The following is a 27,400-nucleotide window of genomic DNA, read 5'->3' as shown; positions in this document are numbered from 1 at the left end:
TGAGAAAGGCGTCCCGTCCCGTATCGATGCCAACAAAACACGATGTTTTTGTTATTGTTCCTACCAGTTCAAATCAGACACACGAGACTTGTAGCGTGTTGCATCATCCTGACGACCTTTCTCTTCCGATAATGTTCATCAGAATGTCATGTGTGATGTAGGTAACCCACTTCGCCCAAAACAAAACAGGCAGCGAGCACAGCATTTTTAATATTCTCGTCTAGCGTTTATATGGCGATGCACTCAACGACCTGGGCTGTCTGGAATAGTGCTCAAAACACTCGACAACTCGTTCGAGTATTTATGGTTTATATCCACGTTTCAAAAAACTGAAAGTGATGGTGCAGGCACTTGTGTTGATAATGATAATAACAAGAAATGAAGCGAGTAGGAAAGTGGCAGGTCGCGGGTTCGAGCCCCCATCGTCGCCGAAAAGTTTTTATTTTCTGGTGTCTTCTGGCACTCTCCTACTAACTTCATTTCTTGTTATATTAGTTATATTCAAAACACTGAATCGGCAAAATATCAAGGAATACAAAAATTGTAACAAATAATCAATTTTAAAGCGACACAAGCAGCTCTTACTAATTAACTTGTGGACTTTAAAAACTTGAATAAAAATGAACATAACCGCTTCAAAAAAAAAAAAAAATACACACAAATAAAATATTTAAAAAATTAAAAAAGAACAAAATACTTAAACAGGGAACGTTTCGGCTAAAAGCCTTTCAACAAACAAGAAAAATAATGAAAACTATTTTGTCCATTTTTGAAGCTGTTCGTTTTTGTTGTTGTTTGTAAGCGTTTTACGACGCTTATTGTGACAGACAAATTTAGGTCATATCATCGCCAGTAAAAAGAGAGAAACGCGGATAGTCAAAGTAAATTTATAGTAAAAACGCAAAGAAAAAGTAAGGCACGGTTGACTGGTCAAAAAGGGAACAAATTATGTAGATTCGTGTGCATTTAGTCTGAGATCACCTAAAAGCCTCATCCGGACACCAGCACATGATCCCACCGATCAAAACTGGAACAATAAATGTAGAGATTCTTGTGCATTTAGTTTGAGATCACCTAAAACTCTCATAAAGACACCAGCACATGATCCCACCGAAAGGAATTAACTCAAATTGTAACAAAATATATTTTTTAAATGTTTTATGTATTGCGTAGTACATAAATGGGAGATGTTTACAACAAGAAAACACCCCCAGAAATATCATCTCCCAAAACTAATACTGTACATAATATGACAGTTTCCCCCTCGGGTCAAGGATTCCAGTCAGGGCCAGGACAAAAACAAGTAATCTCTATCTAGACAAAGACAAAGAAGAACGTGGAAATTGAAATTTATAGAGCTTATTTTAAAAATGGAGCTTTCATATAGCGCAATATACATTAAACGTGTTCAAAGCGCTTTACATAGGGTCCTGACCAACAGCAACATGTATCATGTAGAACGAGACATGACGCCAGTTAGGCAATATTACAAAAAAAAATTCCGACAGACACAACGCTGTTAACGGCCAGGTACTCATTTTACACCTGAGTACGGCGAGAGAATGTGAGTAAAGAGCCTTTTCCAGGGAATCAACTATTCGCCGAGCGAGGCTCGAACCCAGGACCTTCTGATCCGAAAGCGAGTGTCATACCACTAGACCAGAGAGAGAGAGAGAGAGAGAGAGAGAGAGAGAGAGAGAGAGAGAGAGAGAGAGAGAGAGAGAGAGAGAGAGAGAGAGAGAGAGAGAGAGAGAAATAAGTAGATAAAGGAGGAGACAAGCAGAATTGAAGCGCCATTATCGTAGGTACACACCTGGTGAATTAGGAGCGAACAATTCATGCCACTGACACAGTTTATCATTTCAAAGGAAAGTGGAATCAAACGTGAAAGGAAAAGAACCTCTGAATGGTTCCCATTACTACACAGATGTAAATGTTGCTACTCGGAGCTCGAAGAAATAAATAATGATGTGAAATTGAATGTTAGCTTCAATTTAAATACAAAAACAGATCAAATGAACGTTTCGAGTTTCCCTTTTATCAAGAAAACAGGATGAATGAAACACCACATCTGTTTTTGTAATTAAATTGAAACTTAAATTCAATGTCACATTATTATTTATTACTACACAGTCGCACTCTGAAAGGGCACGTATTTAGCATTTGGCCCAGAAAACTCGTCCTTTAAATATCGACCGATCGATGAAAATGAGCCTTGTCTTGCCAATAACTTCCAGAACTAGGACTTTGGTACATTCATTGCGCCGCTCAGTCTCGGCTGGTGCAAGATTTGTTCAATGATGTTGATGCTGCTGTTGTTAGCTAATGTTATTGTTTTTGACGTCGTTATTGCTGTTGTTGTTGTTGTTGTTGTTGTTGTTGTTGTTGTTGTTGTTGGTGTTGTTCTTGTTAATGATGATGGTGATAATGATGATGATGATGATGATGATGATGATGATGATGATGATGATGATGATGATGATGATGATGATGATTGTCACAGTAAAGGTTGTTCACAATTATCTTATTAAATTTTATTTTATTAAGAACTGAATTCATCTCACTCCAGTTATATTTCGGTAGGCTTAGATAAACTTTACCTTCTAATATTAGATCGTCTTTCCTTTTATAGCCTTCCCTCGAATTAATTTCTAATTAGTGAATACTTTTCGTTCTACATTCTGTCACGTAGCCATTTATTATAAAAGCTGATAGGTCTAACACTCTACACTCACTTTCTCTCCACAATCTATGCCGGACGGCCAGTCGCTCTATTCCTATATATATACTGGAAGATTTTTATCTTTTGGGACTTTGTAGATATTATATCTACACCATTAAGACGCCGGAGCTTTTAACTTTGATTGTATAATCTTCAAGGATCAAACCCCAAGCCCGCTGTCAAAGGACTACACAATAACTTCTTACCAATTGCCTGGAAGTGGAATTTTACGAGTCCGATCCTGTTATCAGAGGAATAGATCATCCAAGCCCATCAACTGCCTGGAAACGTAAACTTATGAACCTGACATATTATCATAAGTTACGTAAAATATTCATATCTCTATTTGTAACTGCCACGATCACTGTTATCTCTTTTAATTAAATTCCATCATTATTTTTATTTCATTGTAAACAAATCGTTAATTGTTTTTCATTTATAGTAACTAGTAAATTCTGGGGCCTCATTCTACATATATCTTTATGCATAGTCGAGTAGCTCTTTACTCACTTGAGACCATGACAATGATGATGATGATGGTGGTGGTGGTGATGATGATGATGATGGTGGTGGTGGTGGTGGTGGTGATGATGATGATGATGATGATGATGGTGGTGGTGGTGGTGATGATGATGATGATGGTGGTGGTGGTGGTGGTGGTGATGATGATGATGATGATGGTGGTGGTGGTGGTGATGATGATGATGATGGTGGTGGTGGTGGTGATGATGATGATGATGGTGGTGGTGGTGGTGGTGGTGATGATGATGATGATGATGGTGGTGGTGGTGGTGGTGGTGGTGGTGATGATGATGATGATGGTGGTGGTGGTGGTGATGATGATGATGGTGGTGGTGGTGGTGGTGGTGGTGATGATGATGATGATGATGGTGGTGGTGGTGGTGGTGGTGATGATGATGATGGTGGTGGTGGTGGTGATGATGATGATGATGGTGGTGGTGGTGGTGGTGGTGATGATGATGATGATGGTGGTGGTGGTGGTGGTGGTGATGATGATGATGATGATTATGCTCTAAATGTTGATGTTATTGGGTTTTGTTTTTTGTTTTTGTTTGTTTGTTTTGGGGGGGGGGGGTTGTTTTGTTTTGTTTTGTTTTGATGTTGCTGCTGCTGCCACTGTTATTGTTGCTGTTGACATCATAAATACTGATATTGTTGTTGTAGTATGGCAAGAGAAGAAGCAAAAGTATCAAAACAACAAAAGCAGTGGTGGCGGAAGCGGAGATTAAAGTCACGTGATACCAATCTTCAATGACAATGTGATGAGGAAGAAACTATAATTTTCTTCTAAGAATTAAACTCTTATCATTATTCCACCCCTTTCCCTAAATAGTAACGCGTAATGATATCATGTTTACAATAATAATTTGTGACGTCAGATTATCAAACGTTAAATTTCACTGAAAATCAGATTCTTTAGAAAGAAGTATCATTTAAATGTTTTTGAAGATGTCTTTTATTCAAAGATGACGAAATAGGAATCGATTGAGGGGTAGAATAAATTATTTCTTACACTCTTGCATTTTGGAATTCGAACTTCGTTTCCCAACGCCCACTCGCAAGCTCGTGCAGCGGTTGGGGACACATCCGGAAATCCAAAACGCAAAAGAGTGTAAGATAAGAATCATATTATAATATTAAGTTTTTATAATAACATTAGGCCTAGTATATCTAAACGCTTTCTTTTCACTGTTATTTTTTATAGGATCATATAATAACAAAATAATGCGTAAATTCTAGTGCCCCTTTTACCTAGACGTCTAAAGATTTTCTATCCATCCTTGTTTTTATACTGTTGAATCTAAATTTAGTCTATTCATCTTTGTCTTTATAGTATCACATCAAAACACATCTAGCTATTCAGATTTTGTGATTCCATTCGACCATAACATGATATAGGCACCTATGTCTATTCTGTTTTGTAACCAATGACGCTTTCAGTGTACTTATTATGGTGTCGTGAAGCAGACCAAAGAATTCCTTCGATCAAGCCTAAAGAGCCTCTATGCAAGTAAAAGATACTATCTGCTTTAACTTTAACAAGAGCATTTATGTGGCGCAATATCCACTAAACGTGCTCAAAGCACTTTACAGAAACACTTTACATGTAGGACGCGACATGACGCCTGTTACGCGATATTACAATGTTTGCGGACAGGGACAATTCTGTGGTCAGGAACTAATTTTTCACCTGATTATGGTGAGAGAATGTGAGTAATGAGCCTTTTCAAAGGACTCAACTATGCGCCGCTCAGAGCGGGTCTCGAATCCTGGACCTTCCCATCCAGAGGCGAGAGTCATGCCACTGGACCACATAGCAGCACAGATCAGATACGCAGGGGGAGGGGGGAGGGGTCTGTGGAGTGAATGGGAGCGATCTATATTTAGGTTTTCGTCCAACCGAGTCAACCATCATATGATTTGTTATTAACATATTGAAAATGAAAGCTGATGCCAGACTTCATAATTTTAAGGATTTTAAGGGTTAGTTAACCCTTATGAAGGTGACTTGTTGTTTTATAAAGTTAACTATAGCGACTACCATTTTTATCTCTTAAAAACTACGATTTTTTAAAGGTTCCAGCAGGCATGTCTGCCTCCACTCCAACGTCAATCCATACAACGTGCAGTCCTTCAGAGCCACTCGGCTCATAGAGCCGGAGTTTATCCCGGTTTCTATAACGTGAAACGGACAATAGCAATGATTCGCTACCCTTCGGATAGAACGCTAGTCTATCGCAAAGTACTTTCCGCCAGATCTACCAGACCCAGCTACTCAATCACTGCTGGGTGGATGGGAGGTCAGAAAAAAAAAATCTCGACTTCACCCGGGATCGATCTTGGTCCCTTTGCGTGTGAGGCGAGTGCTCTACCAACTGAGCAATTGGGGCCGAATACAAAGTGTATATGAGAATAAATAACGCATTCCCACGGGACTAACCTACCACCATCATTTATTACAAAACAACATGGAGGACACCAACGCTGCACCAATGGCATCCCGTCACGATAAAATGCCATCGATGAAACATCGGAGGAGAAAATGGCTGCCTCAGCAGAATGAATCAATTCCAAATTCCGACATGCCCGGTTCCCGTCTCATTACCGGAAATACCAGTCGACTTCCTGTGTCGTTGGCGCCAAGAGATGGAATTGATTGACTGATAGAGATCACCTCTGGGAGGAACCCATCCAATATATGTGTCATGTGCCAATGATAACAATACACATTGTCAAGGTGTGTAGTGTTCACAAGTCCCCAGCGTGTCTACCACCGTGATTGAATGATTGTTTGCACCGCGATGCCCATCAGCAAAGAAAAAAAATTAATTAATAATATAATAATATATAATAATAATAATAATAATAATAATAATAATATAATAATAATATATAATAATAATAATAATAATATTAATTTATATTAAATGTTTTTATTCATCTTAACAACGCCACTACCACATTATCTCATTCGTCTATAGTGTTTCATTCATCCTGTTTTGTTGATAAAGGGGAAACCCGGAACGTCCATTTGATCTGTTTTCGTATTGTAGATTGAAGCTTACATTCAATTTCACATTGTTATTTTGTTTGTGACGGTTTGGTAATTCACCCTGAGCTGCCAACTTTAAATTTCAAATATTCGTCGTTTCCAGGGGAAAAATAGAAACATTCACTACAAATAATTCTAGAAATAAACAATTTGATTTCAGCATGGGATCCAAAAATGATTTAAAGTCTTGAATATAGCTTCTAAGGAACTAGACTTTCCTTTTCAACAAGATTTATTGAGTCAAAGAGACCTATGCAGCTCTGTAGCTGGAGCCAAAAAAATCGTATTTCTACGACTTTTTCGTAGCATTAGGCAGGTCTGCTTCACCGAGTCTGGAATTAGTTTTGGCGTAAACAACTTAAATTAAATTAAATTCAGCTTTTATATAGTGCATTATCTACTAAACGTGCTCAAAGCGCTTTACAAGTGGTCCCTGGCTAACAGCAACATTTAACATTTAAGACGGGACATGACGCCTGTTAGGCGATGTTATATTTTTTTCGGGAAGAGACAACGCTGTTAACGGCCAGGTACTCATTTTACACCTGAGTGCGGTGAGAGAATGTGAGTAAATAGCATTCTCCAAGGACTCAACTATGCGCCGAGCGAGGCTCGAACCCAGGACCTTCCGATCCGAAAGCGAGTGACATACCACAAGACCACACAGCCGCACATTTGAAAATAGCAAACAATAAAGAGAAACAATAAACTGATACCTTTTCCGGCTTAGACAACTGTACTATAATATTATGATAATATTTGAACAGAGCGGAAGCAATTTACCACTCGTAACATTATGGGTGTAAAGAGAGGAACAAAATATTGATAGGAACCCGCCCCTGCCCTCTGCTATGTTTTTGTATGTGTGTCCGTGTGTATGTTTGTGGGAGTGAGTTTGTGAATTTACGCATGTATCCATCAATCTATCCAACCACCCGTTCATCCATCCACATAAAATCGTACGTGCGTTCGACCAAGTACGCGCCTGTGCGTGTGCACACATCCATGCATATATACAACATAATCGAAACCTACTTGTAGAATATAACATACATGTTATAATATATAACACGACAAATGAGGCAGAACGTGAGTGATGTGTTTGTCACACCAGGGGGGTCCTTTGTGTTTATCTACTCACTCGTAACCAGGGTTTTATTAAACTAAACTAGAGCTTTGGTATAGCGCAATATCCACTAAATGTGCTCAAAGCGCTTTATAAAGGGTCCCTGACCAACAGCAACACGTAACATGTAGAACGAGACATGACGCATGTTGGGCGATATTACAATTTGGTTTTCCGACAGTGACAACGTTGTTGACGGCCATGTATTCATTTCACACCTGAATACGGTGAGAGAATGTGAGTAAAGAGTCTTTTCCAAGGACTCATCTATGCGCCGGGCGAGGCTCGAACCCAGGACCTTCCGATCCGAAAGCCAGTGTCATACTCGTACCTCTAGACCACATAGCCGTACAAATGGTTTTATTACAATACACGTCATAAAATACAGGCCTGTCTATTGAACCTCTTAAAATTCGTAATTTTTGAGAGATAAAAATTGTAGAAAAATCAACAATTTACTCACATGATTTTAAAAACATTTCAAAAATCCTTATAATTTTGTATTCTGACATCAACTTTCATTTCCAATAAATTTTAATGACAAGAAATCATGAAGTTCTGAACTTTTCTGGATTTTTCGCAAATATTGGCAGGTTTGTAATGCATGTAAATCGATGCAGCCAATGAAGATTGCCTCCTGTCCTCCGGAGTCCCTGCATTAACATTCTGAATATTATGACCAACCGCCTCAAATCGGCACTTTTGACGGGGTGGAATTCGTAATGAAATTTTAATTTAACGTTAAAAATTATCAAAAATGTGATTTATATTATTTTATTTTTCATTTTGGATTTTTTTTTGTTTAAAAAGTGTTTGTTGTTGGTTTCTTCTTTGTTATTGTTTTGATTGGGTTTGTTTTTTGTTTTGTTTTTTTTTTTTGGGGGGGGGGGGGTTTGGTTGTTTTTTTGTTTGTTTTTTTTTTTTTTGTCTTTTTTTTTTTTGGGGGGGGGGGGGAAGGGGGTTGGTTTTATTCTAGGGTACTGTTAACATACGTTTGTTTGTTTATTTGTTTGTCGTAACTATTTGCTTGAGATTTGCTAGTCAAAAACAACTGAACATTTGACTGAATTTCATACATGGATAAAGAATAATGTTATTCCACAAGTGGTACGTCTGATAAAAACAACAACATTGATGACATCAAAACTGATACCGTAGTTATATTTTTTTTTTTAACCCCATTTCTATTTCCAGAGGTAGGAAGATGTTAGGTATACGATATGATTTCATAACTTGCCCTGTGTCAAGTACCCTCCTATTGGTTGATAAGTCACAATAAGTCAAAGATAACACAATTTATTTATCAAAGTGACATAAAACACTTTTCTTCACCTCATAATCTGTGCAGCATTGCTCTAGTTGCATCAACATACCATCTTTATCAAATGTAAATGTTGCTGCTCGAAGCTCGAAGAAATAAATAACGATGTGAAATTGAATGTAAGCTTCAATTTAATAGACGAAAACAGATAAAATGGACGTTTCGGGATTCCCCCTTTCTCAAAAAAAACAGGATGAATGACGACAGACGAATGAGATAATGTGGTAGTGGCGTTGTTAAGAGAGGAATAAACAAAAACATTTGATGTCTGAAGTGTTTCATTCATCCTGTTTTGTTGATAAAGGGAAAACCCGAAACGTCCATTTTATCTCATTTTTAATATTAAATTGAAGCTTACATTCAATTTCACATTGTTATTTACATCTTTATCAACAGAATATGAAAAAACACTGGAAATCCAATGTCGTTACTGTGCCCAATCAAAATGGATGAGAGTAAATTTTAAAAAAGCAATTCTCTACCGCCATAAGACCCATGGAGCTAGAATGCACCCCGGTTTTGTGGTGTTTAATGAACATTATTAACTGCTTGTTACCATTTGGTCAAAATTGCTAGTCTATCACAAGGTACTTTCCACCATATTAGATTGACTCAGCTACCAAAACACTGTTGGGTGGACTGAAGAATCCGATAAAACCTCAACTGAAATTCTCTGAACACATTTATAAAGAGGGGGAGGGGGAGGCAGACACTATCTCAATCATTTGCTATATATAACATGACGTGAACAAAATATAAAAAAACAAGCTAGCATGTCTATGTAATCATATTTACTATCAGTCAAATGAAACTCTTTTCTAGCCATATGGCTTGTGAAGTACAAGTTGGTCTCGAAAAGTAAGGGTAGAAGACATTTATGTCAATGATAAAAGTTGCAAAGGTTTTACTCTCTATTGTTATCTGCACTTCTCTATCCTTTTCATTTCTTGTTATTAAGATTTCATCTTTTGTTTACCACTGGTAAACACAACGTCAATGGCGACAACTTTTTAGAGGACTGTGGAATTCATTATCAGCATCGGAATCCAGCTTTGTACAGCTATTGATCTAGTGGTATGACACTCGTTTTTGGATCGGAAGGTCCTGTGATCGAGCCTCGCTCAGCGCATAGTGGAGTCCTTGGAAAAGGCTCTTTACTCTCATCTCTCACCGTACTCAGGTGTAAAATGAGGACCTAGCTGTTGACAGTGTTGCTACTGTCCAAAAAAAATTAATATCGCATAACAGGCGTCATGTCTCGTTCTACTTGTTACGTGTTGCTGTTGGTCAGGGACCCTTTGTAAAGCACTTTGAGCACGTTTAGTGGATATTGTGCTATATAAAAGCTCAAGTTTTGATGATCTACTTTTGGAGAATGCAAGAAGGAGAGGAAGATTCATTCCTTTCCATCGCAGATGATGAATGAGGACAGGGCATACTATGAGGAAACTGGCCACACAACCAGGTAGGCCCTAAAATGGATCCTCCGGGGGAAAGTGTAAAAGAGGAAGTCTAATAAACACCTGGATGCGTGATGCTACCTTAACGGTGACACAAAGACAATTAGATCTGCCTGAAAAGAATTGGAAAAAAAATAGTGCACGATGGTGTGATTTGGTCGACGGCCTTTACTCCATGAAGTGATGGGCAAGAATGAGAATGGAAGTATCCTCATCACAAATAAATAACAATGTGACATTGAATGTAAGCTTCAATTTAATATATACGAAAACAGATAAAATGGACGTTTCAGGTTTCCCCTTTATCAACAAAACAGAATGAATTAAACACTACAGACGAATGAGATAATGTGACATACATTAAATTGAAGCTTACATTCACTTTCACATTGTTATTTATTTCTTCGAGCTTCGAGCAGCAACATTTACATTTCCTCATCGACAAAGGCAACAGCAAAACATACAAGTTTATGGTTATCAAGCCATTCAGCAATAGTTGATCCATATTTCTGTACAACCTGAACCTGCCATCTAGACATGGCACCCAGCATCACAGCATCAGAAACTCTCTATCAACAGGCCATTTTCCTAGCAACCAATACAAGACACGAGCCAGCAGTCAGACAAGACACGAGCCAGCAGTCAGTTCTTAACCTTAACCAGTTTACTTGCATACTCTGGAAAGACACATATTAAAAAATTTGGCCAAAAAACTTATCCTTCAAAAATCATCCGATTTAAATTAAATGACCCTCATCTTGGCACAATTCTCAAACTTGGGACTTCGCGAAGTGCAGCTATGTGGTCTTGTGGTATGACACTCACCTTTGGATCGGTAGGTCCTGGGATTGAGCGGCACATAGTTGAATCCTTGGAAAGGCTCTTTACTCACATTTTCTCACCATACTCAGGTGTAAAACAAGTACCTGGCCGTTCTGAGTGTTGTCTCTTTCGGATAAAAATGTAATATTGCCCAATGGATGCCATGGTTTGTTCTACATGTTAAATGTTGCTGTTGGATAGGGATCCCTTGTAAAGCGCTTTGAGCATGTTTAATGGATAATGTGCTATATAAAAGCTCACGTTTTTGTTTGTTGTTTTGTTTTTTTATTTTTTGTTTGTTGTTTTTTTTTTTTTTTGGGGGGGGGGTATAGTCAAGCAGCATTAAGCGTGGTCAGAGAATAGATGGGTGAAAATGATTGCTGTATCTAGCCCGTGAATTATATCTTTGGGTTAAAGTGCTTTATGTGGAAGATTTATGTCAATTGACTTTAGTCCCAAACGATCTCTTATATCTGCAACTGTAATTAATTTCATCAAAATAATGACTAACACACACACACACAAACAGAAGAAACTAAAGTTCTGATAATACCACTCACCTTTACTTGTTCCAAGAACGTCTGGAAACGCTCCCTTACATCAATTAACGGGCAGTCAATGGACAGTCTTAAAAATCCAGGCAGCATGCTTTGTAACAAGGAGCCTCTGTCAACTCCTTGAAGAAATCCAGACGAACTGTCTGGCAAGGGGCTACCATACCCGTCCAAGTATTGTTCAAGCAAGTCACCCAAATTATTGAGGGCTTGTTCTCGGGCGTTTGGATCTCGACTGGAAATCGCTGAAAAATACTGCATTGAATATACAACATCTTGGACACGCTGTGAGACATCGGTGTTTATGGTGGGGCTAGCCATTGGAGTACTCTGTTATTTACAATTTAAGTTAAAAATTCACAAAATTTAATTTTAAGAATAACAAAACTCTAAGTAAAACACTTCTTGTTCCTTACGTTAAAGTTAAAACGCTCTTTCCCCTTCCCGCTGACTTAGGAAAACGAACCTTTGCTATAAAATCAATATTTAAGCATCAAACAAGAAACAGCCTGGCAATCAAGCTATTAAAATGCATTACAAATTTAAACGAACGGTATTATATTCAGTTAGCCGGGATTGAGGAATCAGCTGATATCAAGATCAAGTAATCAAATGTGTGTGCTCATGTTGACCTCTCTTCAACTCGATGGCACATTGCATACACGACACATTTACCAAAAAAGATGCACTTGGGATATCCAGCGATCATGCGAAGTATATTAATTAAAAAAACAACAAGAAATATATTAATATTTTACGTGAGATATACAAGTTTCCATAAAACAATGCGGCCTTGAAACAATTTTATGTCAGAAACACTACACTCGCGCAGGGTTGCCAGATTATTTTTCAACAAAATGCCAGGGGAAGACTCAAAAAATGCCTAAACACTCAAAAAAATGCCAAAGTCTGTTGACTCCACCCCCACTAAGAAAACTACTCACTTTGATAGACAATTTACTATCATATCCTGGTGGCTTGCATGTTTTCTTTTCTTTTTTTTTTTTTTCTTTTTTTTTTTTTTTTTTTGAATTATACTAAATTTCCTGTTGGGGTAATTTTTTACCTACTGACTACTAAGTGGAGTGCTAAACCACTACACCACGGTTGAGAAAAGGTGTCATTTGAAGTATAATATACAAGAAAAGAAAATGCCAAATGAAAATGCCAAATGCCAAATGATTTTTCTAATGCCAAACGGTTTTCAAAAATGCCAGATTTTTGGAATCTGGCATTTAAAATGCCAAACTGGCAACCCTGCACTCGCGACACACTCGATAAGCAAGCATGAAGACCGAATCTTACCATTGACCTAGATATGAGGACAACTAGGCAAGACGCATGCGTGACCTCAGAGGTTCATGACCCCAAATTTACACACCCAGTTGTTTACTTAAATATCATGTTTTACACAATTTCGAGCTTCCTAATGTTCTGTTTCAAAATAATTGATTAAAATGTTTCTTATTCATTCAATGACCATATATTTTACCCTGATAGAACTGGATAACTGAAAACTGAAGTCAAGTCGACCTAATTTTTTTTTCAATTTATGAAGGGAGCTAACTCAAATAATTAATTATCATACAGCAGACAGAGTTTTGTAACGGGCCGTGAGGAAACGGGCATGCCGAGTGCCGATACGTTGGGAAAATTGCATTAACCACTCACACTCTTTGCTCACACTTTATCACTAATATCTATAAGCAGTTGTTTTTTTTTAACATTCGTATGCAACTTGATAAACTCAAATTCAGTCTTCTTTTTTTTCTTTCAACTACAATGTCTTACACTACAAAAAATTCTTTATTCTTTTTAATTCCAATTATAAATTCGAGTTTTGGGATCTCAAGGATGTTTTAGATTTTGAAAAATTGCATTTAGAGCCGACGATAACAGACATGGGTTGAATTTACGTGTTTTATTGAGGAGGATGAAATAAAGCAGTGAACAGGGCGAAAAAAAATTACATAATTTTTGTTATCTTAAATTTAAATCGACTTTTCGACATCTAGGGTAAAATGCCTGCCCTGTCGATTAAACGCAAAGATAGATGGACAGGGTTTCTAACTCGGAACCATTCTCATGAGATGGACTTCTTGCCAACTACACTACATTACAGTGACACACAAATATAAAAAATGGGACTGGTGTCGGAGAAAAAACAAAACAACTTAAGCATGAATACAGATCTAGCGCACCATTCACTAAAACGTTCTTAAAGCACATTTCAAGGAGTCCCCAACCAATAGCAACACTTAACATGTAGGAAGACATGACGCCTGTTAGGTGATATTACTTTTTTCTGACAGAGACAACGCTGTTAACGGCTTGATACTCATTTTACACCTGACTACGGTGAGAGAGAGTGAGTAAAGAGCTTTCTCCAAGAATTCACTATGTGCTGATCATAGCGGGACTCAAACCCTGGACCTTCAGGTCCTAAGGCGAGTGTCATACCACTGAACCACATAGCCACACAAAGAATACTTGATACTTGACCTTTTATATAGAGCAATATCCACTAAACGTGCTCAAAACGCTTTACATAGGGTCCCTGACCAACAGCAGTACGTAACATTGTAGAACGAGGCATGTCGCCTGTTAGGCGAAATTACAAAATTTTTTCCCGACAGAGACAACGCTGTTAACGGACAGGTAATCATTTTACACTTGAGTACGGTGAGCAAAGAGTCTTTTCCAAGGACTCAATTATGCGCCGAGCGAGGCTCGAACCCTAGGATCTTCCGATCCGAAAGCGAGTGTCATACCACTAGACCACATAGCCCTGGAGTGAGTGTTCTACCAATTGAGCTATCAGGACCCCCACCCCCACGTAGTGAGCAAAGAATGAACGGAGAAAGAAAAGGAGCAGTATGGTACACCGGCATGGCCCGTGCTTCTTAACTGGTAACAAGTAAATAGATATTCTCTTTATTCATCCCCGAGGGGAAATTTCTCTTTAGGGTATATTCCAAGGGCAGAGTGGAATAACCCAGGCGTCAGCCGCAGTCAGCGTGCAATCCGAGCCAGGGCGATGTGTCTTGCCCAAGGAAGCCACACAGTGCGGCGGGGAGTTGAACACGTACTATTATACCGCCTTGCCACTCTGCCTCGACGTCGAAACCGTGTTCATATATACTTTCGATAAATCCATAACAAGTGTAGACTATGACACAATCACTAAAATGGATCAACTATCCATGCGTTGTGATAGGCTATCCAGGGGCGTGGCTACATTGGTTGGTTTGGTGCCTGGCACCCAGTCCATCTTTTTAAAATGTATTACGGCATTAAAATAATAATAATAATAATAATAATAAAACTGAGAAATGGTATATACTTATTTGAGTAAGTCTTTTCTATAATATTTTTTCTTTTGTATTTACAAATACAGTCATTTTCCTCTGATTCTGGCACCACCCTATACTGTAAGCATGCCACGCCGCTGCTAGCGTCCTGTCTAAAGGAAGCAGGCAATCGTTACCGTCCATTACGTGCGACAGGAAACATTGATAAGCTTTGCTACCAAGGGCTTTATAGCTCTGAAAGCAGGAGCGAACAATACGGCTTCAAGCCCTATCGAAGTCCTTGAATGACTGGTGTATCTGGGCACAAGCCGGGTGGACCTGATAATCAAAGATCTCGAACAGCGCACATCAAAGCCATGACAAATCTTTGACCAGAGAATGACATTCTGAATTAATCCTATGTCACGTGATCCATCGAACCAATCTGATATGATGTCGAATGAATTAAAATAAGGGTAAAATTGAGTTTAAAATCGAAATAGTCAAAATTAGATAACTTTGGGTGTTTTTTTCTTTTGTTTTGTTTTTTGTTCTTGTTTAGTTCGGTCATAACAAATATTGAGATATTGTATTACAATATATATATATATATATATATGTATATATATATATATATATATATATATATATATATATATATATATATATATATATATATATATATATATATGAGCCAAGGTCAAAAGGTGCCCGTCTGATACCAGTGTTAAGAAAATTTGAATTTTACTTAATTATAGGCTGTTTTCATTGGGTTAATGCTTGTAATCAATTGATATTATGAAGAAGAGATAAAATGAGATAGCTCAACATACTCTGTTCAACAGAATATGAAATAAACAACTTGAAAGTGAAATTTGAATGCTGTTTGGCATGTGCTTAAAACGAGGTCAACGCATCACCTTTTTAGAAATCATGTAGAAATTAAATGTGATGTTTTAGCTCACGTGATTGAAATTTGACTAATAGTATAAAGTCAAAATTTACTTTTAAACGCAGTTGCAGTATATTACATATCTGATTAAGTTTCATATAGAGTTCTTAAAAAGTTGGTGTTGCTTGTGACCTTTGGTGTCATCAAACACAGCACAATACTAAGCCTCGACACGAAACTGTAAAGCTCATGTTTAATGTTTATAAAATGTTTAATTATGAGAAAAAAGCATAGATTTACTATCTGAACTCAAATCTTGGAGTTTTTTTTACCGTTTTGCCGATATTGAGGTCTATTGGTTTTGGTGTCATTTGTCACAAGCAACACGGCATGCGTGGACACGTGGAAGTTTGTTTCGTTAAATGGCGATTCGCAATTTTGATCCACCCTTCTTACCAGTCTTTGAAGTGCAGCACTTTCGTTTGCCTTTACAGCGTGGCTCCAGTTAGAAAAGGTAAGTTGAACTTTGGTGTCATCGCTATTTTACATTGTCACAAGCAACACTTGATATTGGATATTACAAAGTGCCACCAAAAAATTATGTTTTCAGCTTTTATTCTATTTACAAATATGATATTATGACATCTCACATAAGACTGTTATTTTGACACGATTAATTATTTCCTTGTAATTCTAATTTTTTATGTTTCAGGGTTGTATCAATCAAGAAAAAGACAAAACTCAAGCTTTCGACGAATCCAGATAAAAGAAGGGTTGTCAAGAAATTTGATTTGATTTACTATTAACACACTAATTTACTACAAACTAGCAGATTTGAGCAGTAGGGCGGATGTTACCGTATGGTTACAAGAATTCATTACCATGGCTGATATTTATCTAGTGTTTGTGTGACTTTTGGTACTTTTTGTGACCATTGGTGTCATTGGTTAAAATGTCACAGGTGACACTTAAGTTTGAAGTTTCTAATATATTTCTGTTTTCATGTTCTTCAAAGCTTGAAATGTCATTGAATTACATTTTAACAGACGATATTACATGTGTTCAGTTGCTATTCTTGATTTATTGTGGCAAAATTGCGTTCTAGTGCCGATTTTGACCAAAGTAATAGCAACAATGGTATTACTAATTTCTACGTATATTTCCAATTTGAAAGTATTTAGTTTCTTAAAATATTATTGAATTTCATTTATAGTAGGTTATTGTGCTTTTTTGACTGAAAATAATGCTATATTATGGACGAAAGTGTGATTTGGTGTTGCTTGTGACATAAGTAATGGTGTCACCGGTCTTATGTCACAAATCACATTCAGATGCTCTAATTTCCATGTATATTTCTATTTTTGAAGTCTTTGGTTTCTGAAATATTATTAAATTCCATATATAACTGTGGTTATTACACTGGTTTGACTGAAATTATTGATATATTGTCGAAATTGCAATTTGGTATTGCTTGTGACATAAGTAATGGTGTCATCGGTCTAATGTCACAAGTGACACAATATCGCTAAATAAGATATGCTTTGGTCACATTATTTCCCAACATTTTATTCCAAACGTTTCTGAACATTGCTGGTAATAAGCATATGCAATATTGTTGTTGTTGTAAATGTACAAACATTTTTATGAAATAATATATTTGCATTCTATGTTGCTTGTGACCGATGACACCAAAAAGCAACATTTTCTCCAATAGTTGGTAATATTATTGTACTATGATTGTTGTTGATTGTGTCCTTTTGTCTATAACTTACTAAATAAAGTTTGATACTCAACAAAAATCATTTGGTTATTGAGTTTTTTGTCTCATTTCGGTGTCACCGGTCACAGGTGACACCAGCAACCTATAGGTATTGTTGACGATATTATGATGCGTTAGACCTTAAAGTTATCTAAAGGGCCTTTGATTCATGAAGTACAGGGTTTTTGCTACATATATAGAAACCTGAATGGACTATTATGTCACTTTTATTTTGAGAAAAAAAATTGGCACCTTTTGACCTTGGCTCATATATATATATATATATATATATATATATATATATATATATATATATATATATATATATATATATATATATATATATATATATATATATATATTATTTAAAATATTTACCACAATGTTTGAGACAGTCTACATTAATGTTTCAGGCTTGATTTGCCATCGTCAGGACTGAGTTGTTTTGTTGACTGTTGTTGTTTCTTGAAGTGGTTCCGGTTTAAAGTTGCTTAACAAGAATTTACGCCGATGGGGACACCTTCCGTAGATCTCATTTTTCATGTTGAGTGTGGCTTCATGAGGTTGTTTGATTATAGTATATTTTTCTTCCAGGCATAAGCTACATTGTTTTGATGTTGGTGTGTATCCTGTTGCTTTAGATAAAATTTTCCATGAAATGTTGTGGTCTATTTTGTTGTCTTTTAATTTCCAAATATGTTCGCTGAGTTTTGTGGATGTTTTTTTGTTAGTGTTTCTAAATGTTGAGGTGTGGAGGTTGTATCTTGTTTTGAAATTATTTTCTGTTAGTCCTACATATTTTTCTTGCTTGTTTGTTTTAGTTTCTGTGACTAAGAAACTCACAGAAACTAAAACAAACAAGCAAGAAAAATATGTAGGACTAACAGAAAATAATTTCAAAACAAGATACAACCTCCACACCTCAACATTTAGAAACACTAACAAAAAAACATCCACAAAACTCAGCGAACATATTTGGAAATTAAAAGACAACAAAATAGACCACAACATTTCATGGAAAATTTTATCTAAAGCAACAGGATACACACCAACATCAAAACAATGTAGCTTATGCCTGGAAGAAAAATATACTATAATCAAACAACCTCATGAAGCCACACTCAACATGAAAAATGAGATCTACGGAAGGTGTCCCCATCGGCGTAAATTCTTGTTAAGCAACTTTAAACCGGAACCACTTCAAGAAACAACAACAGTCAACAAAACAACTCAGTCCTGACGATGGCAAATCAAGCCTGAAACATTAATGTAGACTGTCTCAAACATTGTGGTAAATATTTTAAATAATAATAATTCGCTCCATTACTGCATGTCGAGCACTTTTCGTACCATATTTGTATCAAACACAATTCAATATATATATATATATATATATATATATATATATATATATATATATATATATATATATATATATATATATATATATATTCTTTTAAAATGTAGTTGGGAGTGAAAATTGTTCCGTGGAGCCCATATTAATGTTTTGCCAACGAGTACAGATTTAGTGGCAAATCTCAACATTATAAAAATATATTTTTTTACAAATTGATATCTTTGAGTATCTTGCAAACATGTTATTTAAATAAGGGTAATTCTATCACCCGTTGACTCAAATGGTTATTTAGAAAATCTGCTAGGGCGTAATGATCGGTCATTCAATGTGGAGAATCGCCAACTGGCCGCACTGTTGCCAGATTCATTTGCGCGAACCCACTGACTTTATCACGATTTGGCCAAATTTGATCGTTGATGGGTCAAAAGATTCATCTCGATCTATGTTAATTTCCCAAATACAGTACTATAATCACTAAAATAGATACGTGCGTATTTGTAATAGCCTTTATTTCAACGGAAATAATATTACGAGTTTCCCACTAATATTAGAAATAATAGAATCTAAACGAACTTTGCGCAGTTTTCAAGCGTTCAGGTCAAATGGTTTGTGTCAACGTGCACATATTTGAAGATCTGACACCCGATCGGAACAGGTCATAACCTGTTGGTTTATTCATCCAGCGAGAGTCCTTTGGATAAATAAAAAAAAGAAGAAGAAGAAGAAAAGAAAGGGGGGGGGGGAAAGAAGAAAAGAAAAGGGGGGGGGGGAGGGGAAGAAGCAAAGAATGACATAAGCATGACCGTAAATATTAACCCTAACCCTGCGATTGTATTGGTTTTCGGGATATGCCAATTATCGGTATGTTAGCCAAGGACATTATATGCCTACAAAGAGTCCGGTATCTTTTGTGTCGACTGGTTATGTAACACTTTAGTACGTGCGAAAAGCTCTCCCATGTCCCGCGTTCATGTTTGGAGAACAAGTAACAAGACGCCTTTTTGTCACCTAGACCTAGTTTCATTTTATATTGCAGTCACGGAAATTGTTGGGTTTTGTTTGTTTTTTTAAGTAGTGCAAAATTAATAATAAACTTTAGATTTTTAATGAAAACATCTTTTGTCAAAGGGAAAATGTTATTTAATTTACAATGTTACTACAAAAGGGGGGTCCCGATAGCTCAGTTGGTAGAGCACTCGCTTCACAATCAAAGGGACCAAGATCGATCCTCCCGGGTGCAGTCGATTTTCTTTCTGACCCCCTCCTCCCCCCCCCCTCCCCCCCCCTCGCCCAGTCCACCTGTCCACCCACCAGTGAATGGGTAGTTGAGTCTGTTAGATTTGGCGGGAAGTACTTTACGATAGACTAGTGTCCTATCCAAATGATAGCAAGCAATTTCTATTGTCCGTTTCACGCTATAGGAACTGAGATGGGCCAAATGCCTATGAAGGACTACAAGAGTTACTTCCAAAGGCGAAGTATATCACAAAGCCGCCCAAAGAATCTGAAGAAGACCCTCGAGAGCAACATGTCATCACAGCTAGTTTGAAAGCACTCAAAATCCCTACACACTGATAACGCTGCGGGTCTCTGCCTACAAGTCAGACAATCCCACACAAAAACATCCGAAGTTTTGGAGCGGACATAATTATAACCAAAATCCTCTCGTTTCAAGATAGTTGTTTTGTTTTGTTTAATATATTGTCTTTGTTATGTTGGGTTTTTAAATATATTTTTTAGTTTTCTTTGGGGGTTTTTTGTTGGGTTTTTTAAAAATTATTTTTTATGTGTGTGTGTGTGTGTGTGTGTGTTTGTGTGTGTGTGTGTGTGTGTGATTGTTTTCAGTTGTTATTTATTTTGTTAGGGTTTTTTTTGTTTGTTTGTTTGTTTTGTTATTGTTTTTTGTTTGTTTATTTTGTTGGGGGTTTTTGTTTTGTTTTTTTTTGTTTGTTTGTTTTTGTATTTTTTTTTTGGAGGGGGGGGGGGTGTAAAAACCGCGAAGTCCCAGGTTTGAGAGTTTTTTCCAAGGCGAGGGTCACTTTAATCGATTGATAGGATGAGGTTTCTGACACGGCTCAACATTTTAGATACGTGTTTTTTGTTTGTTTTGTTTGTTTTTTGTTTTTGTTTTTGTTTATTTAATTGTTTTGGAAGGGGGGGGGGTGTTTGTGTTTGTTTTTGTTTGTTTTGTTTTGTTTTTGTTTTTTTTTAGTGTTTTTTTTATTTTTATTTGTTAGGTTTTGTTGTTTTTTTTTTTGTTTTTTTTGTTTTTTGTTTTTTTTTTTTTTTTGGCAGTGCACGGTAGGACAGATCATACAATATAGCTGGATAGAAGATCCTGTGCCAGCAGCCCTAGAGCGGCACCAACTCGCGTTTGTACTTACTCGTCTTACTCACATTTAAAAAAAAAAAAAAGAACAATCCTAAATTGCAATAAAACGACAAAGTTTCAATCAACAATTATTTAGCAGTAAAATAAAACGACAAAGTTTCAATCAAAAATTATCTGGCAGTAAAATAAAAAGACAAAGTATCAATCAAAAATTATTTGGCAGTAAATTTATTGCTTCTCTATAATGAATAATAAAATAATCTATAGAATAAGAATGATGATATTGTTGATGAATAAGGCTTGTTGATATTACATATTGTAGCAACAAGATATAACAAATAAATAATCACATTTTAACTAATTAACAAGATAAAATAAATATAGTGTTATCATAATAATATTAGTTGATAAGATAAGTTGTAAATATATACATAAACAAACTGAAATCACAAAAATCATGTAGAAACGGACTTGGCAAGTTTTGTAATCCAGCTACTGTCAATTTCTGGGCACTTTTTTCTTTTAAAAATTGCTGGTAAGTACACTGGATTTTTTCCCCTTTGCCATATTTAACATCATTAATCATAAAATGTTCAAGGCATAAGAAGACACAAAAATGTCGCAGAAGGACCTGTTTCTTCTTCTTCATGAACCATATCTTCATATGACTCATTCAGGCAGATAATCTCCGTCGATGTGCAAATTCAACGAACAATGTTTGTTAGTTTGTTTTTAAGGGTCTTACGGCGCTTGCAACACATTAAGGTCATATTATCAGCGCCATCAAATAGGAAGAAAATGGGATAGAAAAAAGGTCAAGAATTACAATTAAAACCCCCAAGAAAAAGTAAGACAAAGGGGAATTGATTCAAATAGGAAACAAGTGTAGATTCCAAGAGCACACTATCAAAGATCAAAGTACTTAGTTTGAGATCACCTAAAAGTCTAACCCGTCTCCACTGAGAGGAATACACTCAAATGTTTACAAATCACATGTAAACAAAACATAATACAGTGCATAACAAAGTGATGATTTACAAGACAAAAAAAAATCATCTCCCAAAACTCTCAGTTCAAACCTTTTCACCATCTGACTGATTATGTCATTCACTGTAACTACGTCATGTTACGACACAATGTGTGGCCTTATGTGCAACTGAAACATCGAGAGGATAACTAAGTAAGGACTACACAATGTGTGGCCTTATGTGCAACTGAAGCATCGAGAGGATAACTACACGAAGAAGAAGAAGAAGAAGAAGAAGAAGAAGAAGAAGAAGAAGAAGTTTTAACCAAAACAAAAAATAATAAGGATCACTGACGTATTAAAGAACTTTACGATGTTACCAACAGCAACACTTAACATTGGGACTTAACACGACTCCTGTAAGACGCTAACACAATAAAAAAATTTTCGACAGGGACAACGCTATTAACCTCAAGGTGCTCATTTTACTCCTAAGTATGGTGAGAGAATGTGAGTTAAAAGATTTTTTTTTAAAACGCATCTATGAGTCACACAGAACGGAGCAGAACTCGAACCTTGGACCTTCCGATCCTAAAATGATTGTCATACCACATGACCACATTGCTGGGGCGATATGAATCGGTGATTAGTGCAATTTATGACCCGCGTAAAAAAATGGAATGTAAATTGTCAAAAAGGTGAAAATGATAATAAATGATGTGTGTGGGTTGTTATGATTTTATGGTTACTTCAACCCGTATCTAATTATATTGTTTTCTTCAGCGAGAATGTTGGTTTTGATTGTTTTATTTTTAGGGTTTTACGGCGCTTGAAACACATTAAGGTCATATCAGCGCCAGTAAAAAGGAAGAAAATAGGAGAGCAATAAGTTCTTGAATTACAATGAAAGAAGCACCCGAGAAAAGGTAAGACAAAGGGGAATTGGTTCAAATAAGAAACAGGTGTAGATTCCAAGAGCACACTATCAAAGTTCTTAGTTTGAGATCACCTAAAAGTCTCATCCAAACACACGCACAGGTCCCCACTAGGAGGAATGTACTCAAATGTTTACAAATCATAAATAATATGCAAACAAAACATAAAACAGTGCATAACAGAGAGATGATTTACAAGGGAAATAATATCATCTCCCAAAAACTATCTATACATTTGGCTGTTTTCCTCTCAGCCAGGGCATCCGGCCTGGGCCAGGACAAAATCAAGTAATCTCATTCCAAAACAAAGACAGAAGGCAAATTGGAAAACAGCTATAGAGGGATCGAAGACACATTAAGTAACTCGCTGTCCACTATGGGAGGTCAAGAGCCCCACCCAGAAATGATGTTCATGGATTGTTATGATTTTATGGTTACATCAACCCGTATCGATTTATTTTGTTTTTCAGAGAAAATATTGGGGGGAAAAAATAACGATAAGTATTGAATTGTAAGCTTAAATTTATTAGACAGAAGACAAATACTCTAGACGTTTCGGGTTTCCCCTTTATCAACAAAACAGGATGAATGAAACACTACATTCATCCTGTATTGTTGATAAAGGGGAAACCCGAAACGTCGATCGTATCTGTCTTCATATAATAAATTGAAGCTTACAATTCAATACTTCTCGTTATTTTTTCCTTCGAGCTTCAAGCAGCAACATTTTCAATTTTAAGAGGAAATATTTGGAAGCCCGTCGATTCGTGAAAAGGTTTGACATGGAGTACTAAATACTCCAAACCTATGTTTTGTTTGTAAGTGGAACATTCGGAAGAAGGCAATTGAGCGAAATTAGTGAATTTTTATTAATAATTTTTTCTTTCTGTGTTATTCCTGGTTCTATATCAAAAATTTGGTACAGGTTAACTTGGGTTAACTCTCACCTCCCCCACCCCAAACCCCTTTTGCCCATTAGTTAGTGTCATAAAATTGAATCACTAGTTTTTATTTATTTATTTATTTTTTTTTTGTGGGGGGAGGGGGTTTGCTTTTTTTCTTGGGGGGGGGGGGGGTTGTAAACTTTTTGTTTTTTTTTAACCTTCGATTAAAGGGTGACATAAATAGTAGTCATTGTGTAACGCAGACAAGTGTGTGAAAAGGTGGTTGGGGGAGACTTAAATACTTGATCCGGTGTGCGTGCTCAAGATTTGTGATTCACGAAAAAAAAAAGAAGCTTTTTATTTCTTTTTATTCTAATATTGACGTGGTTAATTCAAATAAAAACTGTCACAAGTTTTTATACCACATGAAAATGGGTTTGCATTTGGATATAAAAGTTGAGAAAAGGTCCCTTATTTCCCGTCACTGCAACTTTACAAAGATGGAAGGGGCGGGGTGGATGGGGGATAAACATAATATCTTTTTAAGCCAAAGTCCAACCAATTCCTGCTCAATTTGTTAAAACCCTTCAACAAAGAATCCCAGTAAAAAATTACTCCAACCCCCAACCTGTTCACATACTTTTTTTTTTCTTTTAAAACTTATCGTTTATTTTAGATATAATAATTAATTATGATCTGGGATAAACACCTTCCGTGCCTAGACTGTTACAATAAAATCGAAGCCTTTGGGGAGTTCACACAAAATAAATAAATAAAAAAACCCGATAAAGCTGGTTATAAAACGGCATCATGGATTAAAATTCTAAAATTCCAAATAAAAATTACGAATACTATAACGATGAAAGACTGCCGTACTCTGGAAAAAACCCATATTTAAAAATTTGGCCAGAAAACTCGTCCTTCAAATATCGATCGATTTAAACGACCCTAATCTTGGCAAAAACTCTCAAACCTGGGACTTCGGGTTTTTTTCCAAGATGAGGGTCATTTAAATCGATCGATATTTGAAGGACGAGTTTTCCAGCCAAATTTTTAAATATGGGTTTTTTCAGGGTACGGCAGAAAAACGGTATTTGACGACAACGAAAAGGCGACAGAAGAAAAACAAAACAAAGCGTATTAAACATTACCATTTTATATTGCTTTTGTTAAAAAGTCACTTTCCTCTACTAGTGCTAAAGAGTCAATTTCCTCTAAATATGTCAATATTTATAAAGGTACCAATAATTATAAAAATTTTAAAATGAAACTATTATAAACATTTATGTGAAAAGCATAGAAAAAAAACAACAAAAAGTCTTAGAACAGAACGACTTTCTGCTCAAACCCTGCTGGAGTCAACCGTTTTAAACGAAGACTGGAATAACCCAGGCATCAGCCGCAGTGCAGCGCCGCAAGTTGAGCTACGGCGAGATGACTTGCTCAAAGCCACACAGCGCAGCGGCGGGTGATCGAACTCGATACCTTCCGGGTACGAAGCAAAGACCGCTAATCGGTCCATTCAATTCGTCTATGCATTTCTAAATGACTTTTAAAGGAACAAAAAAAAAAAAAAAATTCCCCTGCAACATGAATGAAAGGACTTTTTTTTCTAAAATTTTGTTTTAAGAAGGATTGAAACTGTTGGATTATAATAATGAACATAGAATCACTTTGGTTTCGATCAATATCACTGTAACTATTGGACGAACATCATAAAACAGAATCAACAAGTTTCGTTTTTTTAAGTACAATAATATTATAATAACAAATATTTATCATGATAAATCAATATATTGAATTCTTAATAATTTTTTATAATTATCTATTCTATTCAAACGTATAATTATATAAGTACAGTGTTTTGTGTACGTACACAGTCGCGTCTCTCTAATCCGGAACTCCGCAATTCGAATGTCCCCATTATCCGGACAGGTTGTCTTGGGACGATTTTTTCTCTCCTCTATTTGTACACTTCAGGGACTGATTCCACTATATGGATGTCCCTGCAATACGGATAAAATGCTGGGAACGGAGGTTGTCGGCAAAATCGTTAGGTCGATTTTTCTACTTTTTTTTTTAGATTTTCCATCCATGAGATAAATTGAAATGTAAACTTTATTTTAAATATCAATTGACACCAAAAAAAAATCCCTAGACTTGTAAGAATTTGAAGTTTAAATATGATCAAATGATAGACCGAATGAGAAATTTTAGGGGAAATAATCCTCAATATCTCAAAATGGAAAAAAAATGGAGTTTTGGAAAACCACTCTTCATATATATATAGAAGGATATATATATATATATATATATATATATATATATATATATATATATATATATATATATATATATATATATATATATATATATATATATCAAGATAATATATTATAGTCAAGAAATAAAATGAAAATATATAATAAAGAATACATGAGAGATAAATAAGACACGATTGACATGAATTCTGTAAACAAACCAGATGTGTTGATGGAAAAGATGTGCGTGTAAATAAAATTATATGACGAAGTAACGAGAACACGGGAACGTTATCTATATGAAATATATAATAAAATTCTATCAATGCTTTGTACCACTCTCTCATCGTCATCATCATTATCATCATGATCAACATCAATATCATCATCGTCATGATCATCGTCAACATCAATACCATCATCACCATCATCAACATCATCATTAGCATCAGCATTAACATCACCACCATCATTACATCATTTCATCAAATCATCTTCTTCATCATCATCATCATCATCATCATCATCATCATCATCATCATCATCATCATCACCATCACCATCATCATCATCATCATCATCATCATCATCACCATCATCATCATCATCATTGCTGCTGTCGTCGTCTTGTCATCGCCCCAAATCCCCTATCCTCTTCCACTTATTTAGCGGATGATTGGTGAGCACGAAGCTTAAACCACCACCACCACCACCACCACCACCACCACCACCACCACCACCACCGTCACACTAAAAAACAAACAAACATACAAACAAACAGACTTGAAATTAACCCTTTGCTGCCAAAAGAGCAAAACACCAAGACTCATCAAGACACTTGAAATTGACACTAATATGTGACCCAGGGGTATCTGGTAACATGTCGGACTGGACTGAATCAATAAAATTGGGTTCGAAACTAAAAATGACTAGAATTGACAAAACTTTGAGTAGCTATTTGGGGCAGTTGACAGAGCACCTGCGTCTCACGCAAAGGGACCCAGATCGAACCCCGGGCAAAGTCGATATTTTTTTTTTTTATTCTGACCCCTTGTACACCCAGAAGTGATTGAGTAGCTGGGTCTGTTAGATCTGGTGGAAAGTAATTTGCAATATACTAGTGTCCAATCCAAAGAGTGGCAAG

At 36.3% G+C, this 27,400-nt stretch overlaps 1 protein-coding gene across 5 annotated transcripts in view; it reads right to left on the bottom strand.

The window, feature by feature from the left end:
• The window catches only part of LOC144967420 (sestrin-1-like), a 409,078-nt gene extending 396,186 nt beyond the window's left edge, over window positions 1-12,892 (bottom strand). The window contains exons 1-3 of one of the 5 annotated variants that reach the window (XM_078904592.1): window positions 12,843-12,892; window positions 12,338-12,402; window positions 11,586-11,909 (exon numbers count right to left, since the gene is read on the bottom strand). In XM_078904592.1, the coding sequence (XP_078760718.1) occupies window positions 11,586-11,909; window positions 12,338-12,358 (345 nt within the window). In that variant the 5' untranslated portion in view covers window positions 12,359-12,402; window positions 12,843-12,892. Of the gene's footprint in view, window positions 1-11,585; window positions 12,051-12,337; window positions 12,403-12,835 lie in introns of all 5 variants that reach the window. The other 4 variants (XM_078904595.1, XM_078904593.1, XM_078904594.1 and 1 more) reach the window with 4 other exon arrangements.
• Window positions 12,893-27,400: the final 14,508 nt, after the last annotated feature.

Source organism: Berghia stephanieae, chromosome 3 (genome assembly GCF_034508935.2).
Source record: "Berghia stephanieae isolate SIO BIC M18660-M18661 chromosome 3, UCSD_Bste_1.3, whole genome shotgun sequence".
NCBI classification, from domain to species: domain Eukaryota; kingdom Metazoa; phylum Mollusca; class Gastropoda; order Nudibranchia; family Aeolidiidae; genus Berghia; species Berghia stephanieae.
Note: the sequence above shows the minus strand (reverse complement) of the source record. Positions and strands in the feature narration are given on the sequence as shown.